Source organism: Mizuhopecten yessoensis, unplaced genomic scaffold (assembly GCF_002113885.1).
Source record: "Mizuhopecten yessoensis strain PY_sf001 unplaced genomic scaffold, ASM211388v2 scaffold1461, whole genome shotgun sequence".
NCBI lineage: Eukaryota > Metazoa > Mollusca > Bivalvia > Pectinida > Pectinidae > Mizuhopecten > Mizuhopecten yessoensis.
Window position 1 is genome coordinate 154,049 of NW_018404058.1, and position 12,179 is coordinate 166,227.

The 12,179-nt window shown below is 35.2% G+C and overlaps 2 protein-coding genes across 3 annotated transcripts in view; one reads left to right on the forward strand and one right to left on the reverse strand.

Annotated features, from left to right (window-relative positions):
* Positions 1 to 6,732, reverse strand: part of LOC110462497 (T-cell immunomodulatory protein-like) — a 21,355-nt gene extending 14,623 nt beyond the window's left edge. For both annotated transcript variants that reach the window (XM_021516474.1, XM_021516466.1), the window contains exons 1-9: positions 6,486 to 6,732; positions 5,126 to 5,347; positions 4,776 to 4,830; positions 4,164 to 4,232; positions 3,650 to 3,759; positions 3,342 to 3,388; positions 2,789 to 2,879; positions 2,197 to 2,276; positions 257 to 432 (exon numbers count right to left, since the gene is read on the reverse strand). In XM_021516474.1, coding sequence (XP_021372149.1) covers positions 257 to 432; positions 2,197 to 2,276; positions 2,789 to 2,879; positions 3,342 to 3,388; positions 3,650 to 3,759; positions 4,164 to 4,232; positions 4,776 to 4,830; positions 5,126 to 5,347; positions 6,486 to 6,669 — 1,034 coding nt within the window. In that variant the 5' untranslated portion in view covers positions 6,670 to 6,732. The remainder of the gene's footprint in view (positions 1 to 256; positions 433 to 2,196; positions 2,277 to 2,788; positions 2,880 to 3,341; positions 3,389 to 3,649; positions 3,760 to 4,163; positions 4,233 to 4,775; positions 4,831 to 5,125; positions 5,348 to 6,485) is intronic.
* Positions 6,733 to 6,808: 76 nt separating this feature from the next.
* Positions 6,809 to 12,179, forward strand: part of LOC110462488 (phosphorylase b kinase regulatory subunit beta-like) — a 28,158-nt gene continuing 22,787 nt past the window's right edge. The window contains exons 1-9 of the mRNA XM_021516455.1: positions 6,809 to 7,162; positions 7,933 to 8,077; positions 8,278 to 8,377; positions 8,809 to 8,916; positions 9,586 to 9,645; positions 10,319 to 10,455; positions 11,035 to 11,194; positions 11,519 to 11,716; positions 12,040 to 12,097. Of these exons, the coding sequence (XP_021372130.1) occupies positions 7,027 to 7,162; positions 7,933 to 8,077; positions 8,278 to 8,377; positions 8,809 to 8,916; positions 9,586 to 9,645; positions 10,319 to 10,455; positions 11,035 to 11,194; positions 11,519 to 11,716; positions 12,040 to 12,097 (1,102 nt within the window). The 5' untranslated portion in view covers positions 6,809 to 7,026. The remainder of the gene's footprint in view (positions 7,163 to 7,932; positions 8,078 to 8,277; positions 8,378 to 8,808; positions 8,917 to 9,585; positions 9,646 to 10,318; positions 10,456 to 11,034; positions 11,195 to 11,518; positions 11,717 to 12,039; positions 12,098 to 12,179) is intronic.

The following is a 12,179-nucleotide window of genomic DNA, read 5'->3' on the forward strand; positions in this document are numbered from 1 at the left end:
TGTGTGCTGGAGTACAGCCAGTAGATCAGGTAAACCATCAGCAATACTTACCCATCAGTGTTTGTGTGCTGGAGTACAGCCAGTAGATCAGGTAAACCATCAGCGATACTTACCCATCAGTGTTTGTGTGCTGGAGAAGTGTCTGTGTGCTGGAGTACAGCCAGTAGATCAGGTAAATCATCAGCAATACTTACCCATCAGTGTTTGTGTGCTGGAGTACAGCCAATAGATCAGGGGAACCATCAGCAATACTTACCCATCAGTGTTTGGATGCTGGAGTACAGCCAGTAGATCAGGGAAACCATCCAGGTCAAAGTCGCCCGACCTCAGAGTGACAGGTAACCGTTCCATTCCTTTAGGGTTCTTCTCGGGGGTCACAAAACTCCACATGGTTCCACCCCCTGAGTCAAAGCTGACACCAAGTTTATGCCACTGAAATAAACACACGTTGAGGATCTTATACCAATAAGTATAGAACACATGTATGGTCCAGTCAACTGTTCTTTATCCTCTTTCATACTTGGTAACTTTAAAAAAATATATATATAGGGGAGATTCTGCAATTTTCAAAATTAAAACAAAATAAAATGCTTGTATATATATCCCCTAGATAAAAACAACAACTTCAAAATGACAGATGAAATCACCAGATCTTAGAATATAGAAATAGTCCAAAATTTGGAATCTCCTTCTTAAGTAGGGAGAGTTGGCAAGCATGCTCTTTAATTCTTTAGAAGCTTCTTTCTAATCATTTAGAAGTTATTTATCCCTTGTGTGTTCACAACAAATGAATTAAAATTGTATCATCTGTCATAAACTACTTGACTCTTTAAAAAGAACAAACTATAACTGAGTTTCAGATCAATGCTAGGGTTATATTACTATACTACACATAGACCCAGTCCCTCAGATAATCTTAGTAAGCCAATCAAAGCAGGCTATCACATGTGGTAATTAACAAACAAGTTAACAGGCTATCACATGTGGTAATTAACAAACAAGTTAACAGGCTATCACATGTGGTAATTAACAAACAAGTTAACAGGCTATCACATGTGGTAATTAACAAACAAGTTAACAGGCTATCACATGTGGTAATTAACAAACAAGTTAACAGGCTATCACATGTGGTAATTAACAAACAAGTTAACAGGCTATCACATGTGGTAATTAACAAACAAGTTAACAGGCTATCACATGTGGTAATTAACAAACAAGTTAACAGGCTATCACATGTGGTAATTAACAAACAAGTTAACAGGTTCCACAAGTCTTTGGATTGATAATTTGTATCTAACACAAAAACCGACAAGTTACATCAAACCAAACTATCTCTTGTTTTAACTTAATTGGGACATATAAGAAGCTAAAGGCCCAGACAATAGGTAATATACCCTGTGTTGATCTATGTCACCTACCACAAGCTTGGAGAGGGCTCCACTAACATATTAACAGTAACCCCATATTAATCTATGTCACCTACCACAAGCTTGGAGAGGGCTCTACTAACGTATTAACAGTAACCCCATATTAATCTATGTCACCTACCACAAGCTTGGAGAGGGCTCTAATAACATATTAACAGTAACCCCATATTAATCTATGTCATCTACCACAAGCTTGGAGAGGGCTCCACTAACATATTAACAGTAACCCCATAGTAATCTATGTCACCTTCCTGAAGCTTGGAGAGGGATCTACTAACATATTAACAGTAACCCCATATTAATCTGTCACCTACCACAAGCTTGGAGAGGGCTCCACTAACATATTAACAGTAACCCCATATTAATCTATGTCACCTTCCTCAAGCTTGGGGAGGGCTCTACTAACATATTAACAGTAACCCCATATTAATCTATGTCACCTTCCTGAAGCTTGGGGAGGGATCTACTAACATATTGACAGTAACCCCATATTAATCTATGTCACCTACCTCAAGCTTGGAGAGGGCTTCACTAACATATTAACAGTAATCCCATATTAATCTATGTCACCTCCCACAAGCTTGGGGAGGGCTCCACTAACATATTAACAGTAACCCCATATTAATCTTTGTTACCTTCCTCAAGCTTTGAGAGGGATCTACTAACATATTAACAGTAACCCCATATTAATCTATGTCACCTCCCACAAGCTTGGAGAGGGCTCAACTAACATATTAACAGTAAACCCATATTAATCTATGTCACCTACCTCAAGCTTGGAAAGAACCCAGATGTCGCAACTATCTCCAACACAGCTCGGCATCAGCACATCCATCTTGCTGTCTGCATCTATCAATTAAAATACAGGGAAATCTGGATTGTTTTTACTGTGTACAATTTTGACACCATTCATACATCCATTGACGAGAGTATTAGGGATAGACTAGATTGTTTTACTATATATTTAGACACCACCCATACATCATCAGTATAAGTATTCAAATCTCCTGAGTTTTAGATGACAAACCTAACAGAGACTTAGTGTATTCTTCAGGTATCCACTGTTGTTTCCCCCTAATGAAAACAGCCTAAAGATAAGGCTATGGTCCCCCTTATTCTTGAAATGTTTGAGCATTGAACACATAAGTAAAATGGTCTGGTTTGAATTTAAATGAAAATGTAAAAATATTAGTTCTTATCAATCATACCTTACTCTCAGACACACTTTTAATTCGAGTTAATTATTTGAAGTTTTCACACAATATGGGGCAGTCCATCAGTTAGTATGATACTATAATAAATCCATTTACCAGATAGTTTAATCATGTAAAACCCACTTGTACCCATGTATATCAACTTACCAACATCCACATATGTGGCCTGACCTCGGTTCCCATTCTTCATCCCTGATGGGTAGGTAAAAATAGGATGGCTATTGTGGAACACTCCATGCTACAAACATACACAGACAGTGATATAACCCTGGAGTGTGGACCTCACCATGTTACCAACTTGAAACTATGGAGATAGTGATATCATTCCTAAAATCATATTGTTCTTTCACGTTTATATAATGAAATGCCTTATAATCTGATAATCTCAACATCTGAAACATTCTGTTTGATTCTGATGTATGTATATCAGGAGAGAAACTACTAAATGTTTGTACATATGACCAAGGCTCCAACTTCGTTTCAAAATGTTTCCACACATTAAGTTTGTTGACCGATTGATTTCTACAAATGGAACTACTAGGTAAATGCAACGTCAACAAAGCATTCCTACAGACAGATTGAAAGGAAAACACTTGTTGGCCCATACATTCTGTTGCAGGAACAAACCTGCAATATTCAGTTTCCGAACCAGGAAGTGTTAACCAAAACAAAAATGTCTGTGTTGTCAGACCCGACTCACCACATTATCCAACTGTTCAATGCCCTCGTCAGTCACTAAACTTATATCTGTAACAGACAAAGACAATTTATTACAACATACTGCCACATCTGCTACTCTACAGGATCTTAAAAAGTACAACTCTGATAGGAAAACAATCAGAAAGTTACAGAAACATCAAAGTGAATACCAAATTAATTGTCATGGAATCATTGTAGAGAAATGATAATTCAAATATCACAGAAATAGGCAGAGAATCACTATATGAGTTTTCGTATATACAATGAACAAAGACAGTTGAGTGAAGTGGATGGTACTACATGTATTACCGGCCGCCAGGTCACCGTCCATATCCACAAAGCCGCTGGACTGAGGTTTGGTCACACTGTGTTTTACAGAGGAGGCCAAATGCTTGGTAACATTTCCTCTGTCTCCCTCACTATAAGAAATATAAACACTTGAGAGTTAATTATATTGTCACCAGGAAATCTACATTTTATTTTATTGTATTGGAACACATCTGCATCACATTTGTTATATTATACACACATACAACAAAAGTTTTTTACCCTTTGGCATTTGAAAATGAATTTGCTCTGTGTCAGATTCAACCCCTTATTGCTTTAAAACTGCAAAACGACACCTTTCACATTTTTGTACCTTCTTATATTTGTTAAAAGGCAAACAAAAAAAATATATATAAAACTCTACATCAATTTACTGATTTTACAGCATATGCATTCGGTATTATAAAAAAAAGTTCAAAAATGTTTTGTTTTTTTAGATATTTCTAAAGTTGTACTGAAATGTCTACTAAGAAGTTGTAGAATTTATTTAACTCACTTAAATATCCAATAGTAAGAGTGTCCATCCTGCTCGCCAAGAAGATCTGGTATGAGATCACCATTAGCACTGAAAACATCACCAATCAATTTCTTCAAGTTAGTCATCAGTAAAATTATAAATGTATCAACATTTTATAGAATAAAGAAATTCTGGAGAATAAAGATACAAACAACTATATCTGTATAAAGCAGATTTAGTGGACCAATAGTTAAAGAGTATATAGTACTATATACTGTAACACACATTCAATGATTATCAGTCACTATCTTAGTTGTAACACTGCATTAAAGCAAACATGAGACAAGGCCCCATAATCTCAAAATTTGTAAGTGTGAGAATGGTCTCAGTTCTCAAAATGTAATAAATAACGGCTTCATGTTTTCAAACGTTCCTTGAAACAGTAAAAGTTCATCTCTTGACTTGAATAGAGGATGAATAGCAAAAAAACATTAAGAACATTTAGAAGAAAATATGAAAGTTAAGAATATTAAATTTAAGATCATTCTTAAAGTGAAGAATTTTTGTGATACAATGAAGGCAAATCATAGTAACACAAAAGTATACAGGCCTTGTCACAATACTGAATACATGTAGAACTCTTATACTCACTCCAATAACAGAGGCTGGTCATCAAAGTTTCCTGATAACGTCAATGGCTCAGGTACTGCAATCAAAGGTAGAAAAAATAATTCAGATAATTATTGAAGGTTTTTTCTTGTATTTAGTTCCAATTTCTCATGTTTCCCTTCTTTGCAAACTAACTGCCATGAGTAAAATGACAATGTTACAAAAAAAACTGTGTAAATCATTAAATATACAGCGACTACTTCATTTCTGGGCTTTGGATTTTTTTATGTCAAATTGGAAGGAAAAGTCATTGAGAATGGGACAAATTTAATTCATCAGCAGGAAAATAATGTCTTGCATCAATCTATGAATTAAATATATAGATGTATTACCAAGACTATCGGTAGTCAGGACACCCCAGTATATTTGAACTTGAACACCATGTGGCATACTATCAACTCTGCAAGTCACCAACAAGTCCATCTGTGTGTCACCATCAAAGTCTGCAGGAACAACATTGCTGATTATTCCAATGCTGCTGCTGTTTTTTAACAAAGTGACACTTTTAAATGGCTCATCTTCCATGGACGTGAGAAGGACTTGGACACTGGCTCCTGAAATAAATGAAGACAGCACATCTGTTATACTGTTTGCATTACTTGTTGATGATAATTGATATTATACCGGGTACTTAATTCAAAGAAAACATTACTGTCATTAGTAAGAAAATACTTAATTAATAATATATTACCCCTGTAATGTATTGTAGATACATGATCACTCATTCTAAGTGCAACAAAGTCATGAATATACTAGAATCAGCTTGTTTGACCAGTTATCTTAATTATATTGAATAAAGTGAATGCTTTGTAAAATAAAACTTTATCCTTTTTTTATTTTTTTATTTAATGACATGATTTGAATTGCCACTTTATTACAACCCTTTACAGCATTTATTAAATGTAGAATTTCATCAATCATCTCCACCTTCCCCACCCTCACATCTTTGTTCTGTTCTATGGTAGGTTATAACTTCACCAATCAATCTTAAACTCATCCTCTCTGACGCTGTTAATCAGGTGGGGCACAACGGAGCATATGGGTAATAATCCTGCATATGGGTAACTTTTTTGTATGTTATTGTTGAATGCACTTCGAATCTACTTTCACTATTCTATATAAAAAAATCAAAATTTTGTACTTCACTAACTTTATTTAAAATCGCTATTTATATGGTTATTATAAACAACTTTTGTTTGAACGTTTTTTCGTGTTTTGACATTTTCGTGATTTTAGATGTCCCGACTTTTAAGGCTTCAAAGGTCTCGTGAAATACTTTCAAAACCGAAAACTGTTCAACCAAACGTTGTTTGTAATAACCAATAGATATGGCGATTTTCAATAACGTAAGGGAAGTACAAAATTTTGATTTTTTATATAGGATAGTAAAAGTAGATTCGAAGTGCATTCAACCATAACATACAAAGATGTTCACAAATGCAGGATTATTACCCATATGCGCTGTTGTGCCCAACCTGTTAATGAATCATAAACAAAGCTCCACTGATCCACTGACAATAAGCACACACTGCATCTCAATCAAACCCCAAATTCATCCCAATACACACAGTGATCTGTCTATGAATCCGCAATCTTCACCAAAACTATGTACGACTATATATCATTACAAGCTGTCTTTTAATTGAGAGTCTGTAAATAGCACCTCGCACAGGTCATTTCGTGTCAATTTACCTCCATTTGTGATGACAAAAATATCGATGTTTTTATCAGCATTAAAATCACCAAATGCCGCAATGACACCATTAGAATTAGCTCCAAAAGCTTCTAATGTAACATCGGTTAAAGAGGACAAAGTTGATTTAAAACTTATTGATAAGATTATGAAGACACACACGAAAACATAACATTGAGACATTATTCATCATTCCACTTTCCACCTCACGAGTTTTTGGATTTCTGTGTCAATTATAAGCTTAATGTACTAGCCTTTTGTGTATAGCTTCCAAACACACGAATGACTATGACTGAAGTTAATAACACCGGAAGTTTTTCTGACATATTCAACCAACATGTGCCGATCTGTCAAAATGTCTTGAGACTTTCAAGTATTAACAATAACTATACAGATGAACATTTAGCTATACGCCTAATAATGTTCACACTACTTTCCCAATGTTCCCTTTTGATGACCATAAGCGTTTCTTGTAGAAACTAACCTTTGTAGCAAGGTCACAAAGCCTAGATATATATATATATATAGCTGACCTGAAACATGAGTGAGGTCACCACAGGTCGGCGAGCAAAGCTGAAGCGGCTTGACAGTCGTGTAGGATATACAAGACAAATGTCCGTCCAATCTGTTGAGCAGGAGTTGCTTTCAAAAAGATTGCACGAACAGTACATAACATGTGAGTTGCACGAAACAAATGTAAATTATAAAATAGTTGTTCTGGATTTATTTAGGTTTAAGATGTACAAAAGGTACATAGATCTATCATGATTGTAAAGTAGAGGTCACATCCGAACCACAGGTGCTGGACACACTAATATATAGTGTATATACACATTTTATTAATGTGTCCAGCACCTGTGATCTGAACATGTAACATGTTATAAACGTGTTATATATACGTGTGGTACGTGTCTCAGACAATGATACATCCATTTCTTTAACAAATCAATGTGTCACAGGAGAGGAAATATGCAACAGGGATTCAAACCTTGGACCTCCAAACTCTCAGACAGTCTAGAAACCATCTGATCTATCTGATCATCTGTATTAATCAAGCCTGTCCCCCTACATACCCACCCCAACTCCATCCATTTTCTAAGCCTTCGTCCAAAAAAGAAAACACTAATTATAACTTGGGTTTAGGTATCCTCTCTCTATATGTACAAAGTACTTTTGATTGTAACAGGAAAGGAAAAATGCAGTGGGGCTAGACTGGAATTACAATAACCGGGATCTCCAACCTTAGGCTTAAACAGATGCTCAAACCAAATGAACTTGTCCCAGTTCCCCTGTTGTTTTACATAAGCTTAATCAGTGGTTGCATTTTAGCCTTTTTTTGGTAGCAAAATAATCTTAAAAATGAAAGGGCTTCCAATTATGTTACAGATTCATTTCATATTCTTATGCGGAACCAAAAGACTTCAAATAGTTTTGTTTTAACTGCAGTGAAGCGTCAAATTTTGAAGTACCAGGGCTGTGTGTTAGGATTGTTTCCAGTCATTGGAAAAGATGGAGAACAGGCGAGGGTTGCTCATGTCCGAGACAGCATCTACTGTGCTGTGGCCACATGGGCGCTATCACAGGCGTACAGGTACTGTGTCTGCTCAGTATAACTTAACATCATAGTGAAGCTTTATCGTATTAATAAGTAATATCATATAACCAACAAAGATTTTCATGTTTATTGAAGCCAATCCTTACCTACTACATCTTTCTTTTTCAGTTTGTTAAATAGGAAAATAAAAATGCAAAATAAAATCACGACTTAAATTCTTTTTATCTTGTTTACAGGAAAATTGATGATGATGAAGGGCGTACACATGAGTTGTCCATGTCAGCAGTCAAATGTATGCGAGGAATCCTTTTCTGTTGGATACGACAGGCAGACAAGGTTAGTTATGTGGTCAAGTTTTGGTTTAACGCGTTTGTCTTTGAATAGAGGAATATTTATCCAATTGACATTACATTAAGTTTTAACAAAGCAGTAATAAATATGATATCAATTGACTCCATAAAAGTTTACTAATTGAGATTAATAATATTTGTATAAATCAGTCATAGAGAAGTAACAAATGGTGTTGTTCATTTCACAAAAGAAACCAGTAAAGTCACTTCACAGAGTTAATTTAACAAATGTATTTACTTGTATTAACGTAAAATTATTTGATGAATTCTTAATTTATTTAGCATTTGTTAAAAACACGTTCGTTTCATGACAGAAGAGTTGTTGAGACAAACTAATTCTTGTCAAATTAAGAGTATGCACAGGTTACCGTTAACACATAACAGTTTATGACTTGTGAACTCATGGTAATTGAACAGGTTGAGAAATTCAAGTTAAACCAGAGTTCCGCCTATGCCTTACACTGTGTGTTTGACATAGCGACTGGGGACCCAGTGTACAGTGATGAAGAGTATGGACACCTGCAGGTACAGTCAACATTGTCATAATCTCTCCTAGCTTAATGATAGCCAGATAAACAAGGTCAAACTCTCACCAGCCTACAGATAAACAAGGTCAAACTCTCACCAGACTACCTGAAATCTGATGATTAACGATTTTAAAAACAGGTCTCACTACAAATCAGTGAAGCTAATAGTGGAAATCTAAATCTAGACTCTATTTACTAAATTCTAGTTTTCTCATTTTGGAAATCTGATAATTTCCTGTCTTACATGCTAGATTTTGCTGAGTGTTGTATAGATATTCTTTACAGAACTTAGTTTATCTCTTCCATCAATAAAAATGCATGAGTTAATTATGTAAAGTTTTGTTATACACGTATCAATAATATTGGGATTTCATTATGTTTTTTTTTTCTTTCTGAAGGATAATCATTGTCACGGTTACTTATATTACAAATGTTCTATAGATTTAAACACAAATATATGTATCCTATTAAAAGTAACAGACTTGTACTTGAAATCATAGACGATACTGTACCTTAAAATTTCAGAATTATGGCAAGAGACTTTGACATTTCATAGATTTGATTTTAAATAATGACATGTTTTATACATCCGTTTCTCTTGTTAAACAATGACATGTTTTAACATCCATTTCTCTTGCTTAATATTTATGTTGGTTTTTGTTTGTAGATTGATGTTGTCGGACTATATCTCATTTACTTGGTTCAGATGATCCGCTCAGGATTGAAGGTAAAATTGCCATCATACTCTGGGAATCATAATTCTGGAAAATAAGCATTAATAATAATAATAATTTGAGTTTCTTATATATACCGCTTTATCACAACCTAGTTTGTAGGTCATACAACTGGTTCACCCGTTTTCAGTATAATGTGACCGGGTGGAATGCTGTTTTGGGTGCCTTCGGCATGGTATTTCAGTGAGATAGCACTATAAAGTCGGCATCAGATCCGCTTCTTCACACATGGAGGCACGTCCTTAAATTACCTTAGCTGTTAAAAGAACGTTAAACAAAATTAAACCAAACCAAACCAAGGTTGTCAAGTAATGCTGATTTGGTCTATAAAACAGATAATCCTGAACCCACAACCTTAGTTACAGATCAGGATAAAGCGAATGTCTTTCAGAATTCTTTAGTAATGTATTTACAGCAGGACCAATCCTATATTTTGTTTTCATTATCACGATATCTGACACTGTGATCTATCAGAAAAACATGATGTTGACTGTTACATGTGTCTCATCCTTCTAACATAGCTGTTACCTATAACTCACTTCATACAAAAACATCCCAATTAGTTTGTATTATAATGGTTAAAATGTAAATTAAACTCCAGGTACATTGTGACCTCTCTGAACATTATTTATCTAAATTGACCACTGTTGCTGTTTTCCATGGCAGGTGATCTATACGACCGATGAGGTGAATTTTATACAGAACCTGGTGTTCTACGTTGAGCGTGCGTACCGAACTCCAGACTATGGCATGTGGGAGAGAGGCAGTAAATACAACAACGGCTCCACAGAGGTCCACGCCAGGTACATGCTTAATCATCAGAAACATGTTCTGTACATTAAACACAACTTAACACAAGTTTAGTGTATATTTCATTAATTACTATATATCTATTGACATTAAAAATCCTTAAGTATTGAAAAAAGATAATTAAATTCAACAAATTAAAATAATTATTGTAGTTTTGTATACCAGATAGGTGCACACAAAGTATCACACCTACAAGGCAACGTGTGTAAACTATTAAATGTAGCATTTACTTGGGAATTTTAGTGGTTTAACACACCCACCCGGTCAGACCCATCAACAGCCACTTTATGTCAAAATTCAACCTTAACATATTGTATGATCAAGGTATTAACACATTATCTGAACTATCAAAGAGCCCAAGTATTAGTCTTATGGTCACCCACCCTTCTATTTAAGTTGGTAGCAGACTCCATAGAACCAGCATAATATACTTACTTATATTTTGATCAAAAGGTTTAAGCTTTATTGGATGATTGTCATTTTACTAACATCAGCAAATAATGTCCAAAGTACTAGTAAGGAGATATAAATCCCTGTCAGTTTATCTGTTCCTATATACTGATGTTTTTCAGTTCTATAGGGTTTGCCAAAGCTGCACTGGAAGCAATAAATGGGGAGAACTTGTATGGACCTGAAGGCACTGTCTGGTCCGTTATCTACGTGGATATCGACGCTCACAACAGAAACAGAACAATATTTGAAACCATTCTTCCTCGTGAGTCCAACTCCAAGGTACATGTTACACTTGGTGTATTGCCATGGCTTAAAGATAACAAAGTCATGTTTTTTGGATCAGTATGTATGTCTGTATCTAATCCATCAAATACCAAGACACTGATATAGTAAAGTTTTTGAAGAAGTTTCAATATGAACAGTTTAGCAAGGTTGTTTTAAAAGAAGGTTCTTGTACATAAATAAAAAAAAAACTCTTGACTTCATATCAATGTTAAAGAGAAATTGAAAACAAATATGACTGTTGTGCTATAAAGTTCTATTTTATGAAGCTAAAGTATAGATATGGTCCTGATCCCCTGGTTTTACTGGTTTGTGCCACAGAACACTGACGCCTCCCTCCTCCCTACTGTCAGCTGGCCAGCCTTCGCTATCCACAAGAAGTCTATCAAACACCGTACCATAGACAAGGTTGTACGCAAGCTCAAGGGTGACCATGGCATCAAGCGTTTCCTCAGGGATGGATACCGGACAGTGTTGGAGGACAAAAGTAGGAAACACTACAAACCAGCTGAGATTAAGGTCAGTTATTGGGCAGAATCTGTTAGAGGTCAGTGTTATACAAATGTATTGCCTTATAAGGCTCATGAAGATGATTAAGGTTATATGATGATGAATTCTAAACTTTACATAATGCATCACGTGAATAAACAAAAACTTATGAAATAGTTGTTGTTACTCAGCTGCTAAAGTGTATACATGGATGATTGGTCAAGCTCAGCTACAGGTTACGTTGTTTGATAAATAGCTTTAATTACATTTGAAGTATTTCAGTTATTGTTTGTACATTTGTGCCTTTTTTGTGAAATTTGTTTTATTCAGTGAGATATATTGTTTGTTTACAGTTGTTTGATGGGATAGAGTGTGAATGGCCACTGTTCTTGGTGTATCTGCTGATAGACAGTAAGTAGTACTAACACAGCACTGTAGCTAACAACTTCTCTGGAACAATTGCCACATTTTGATTGAACTCCATGTGAAATAA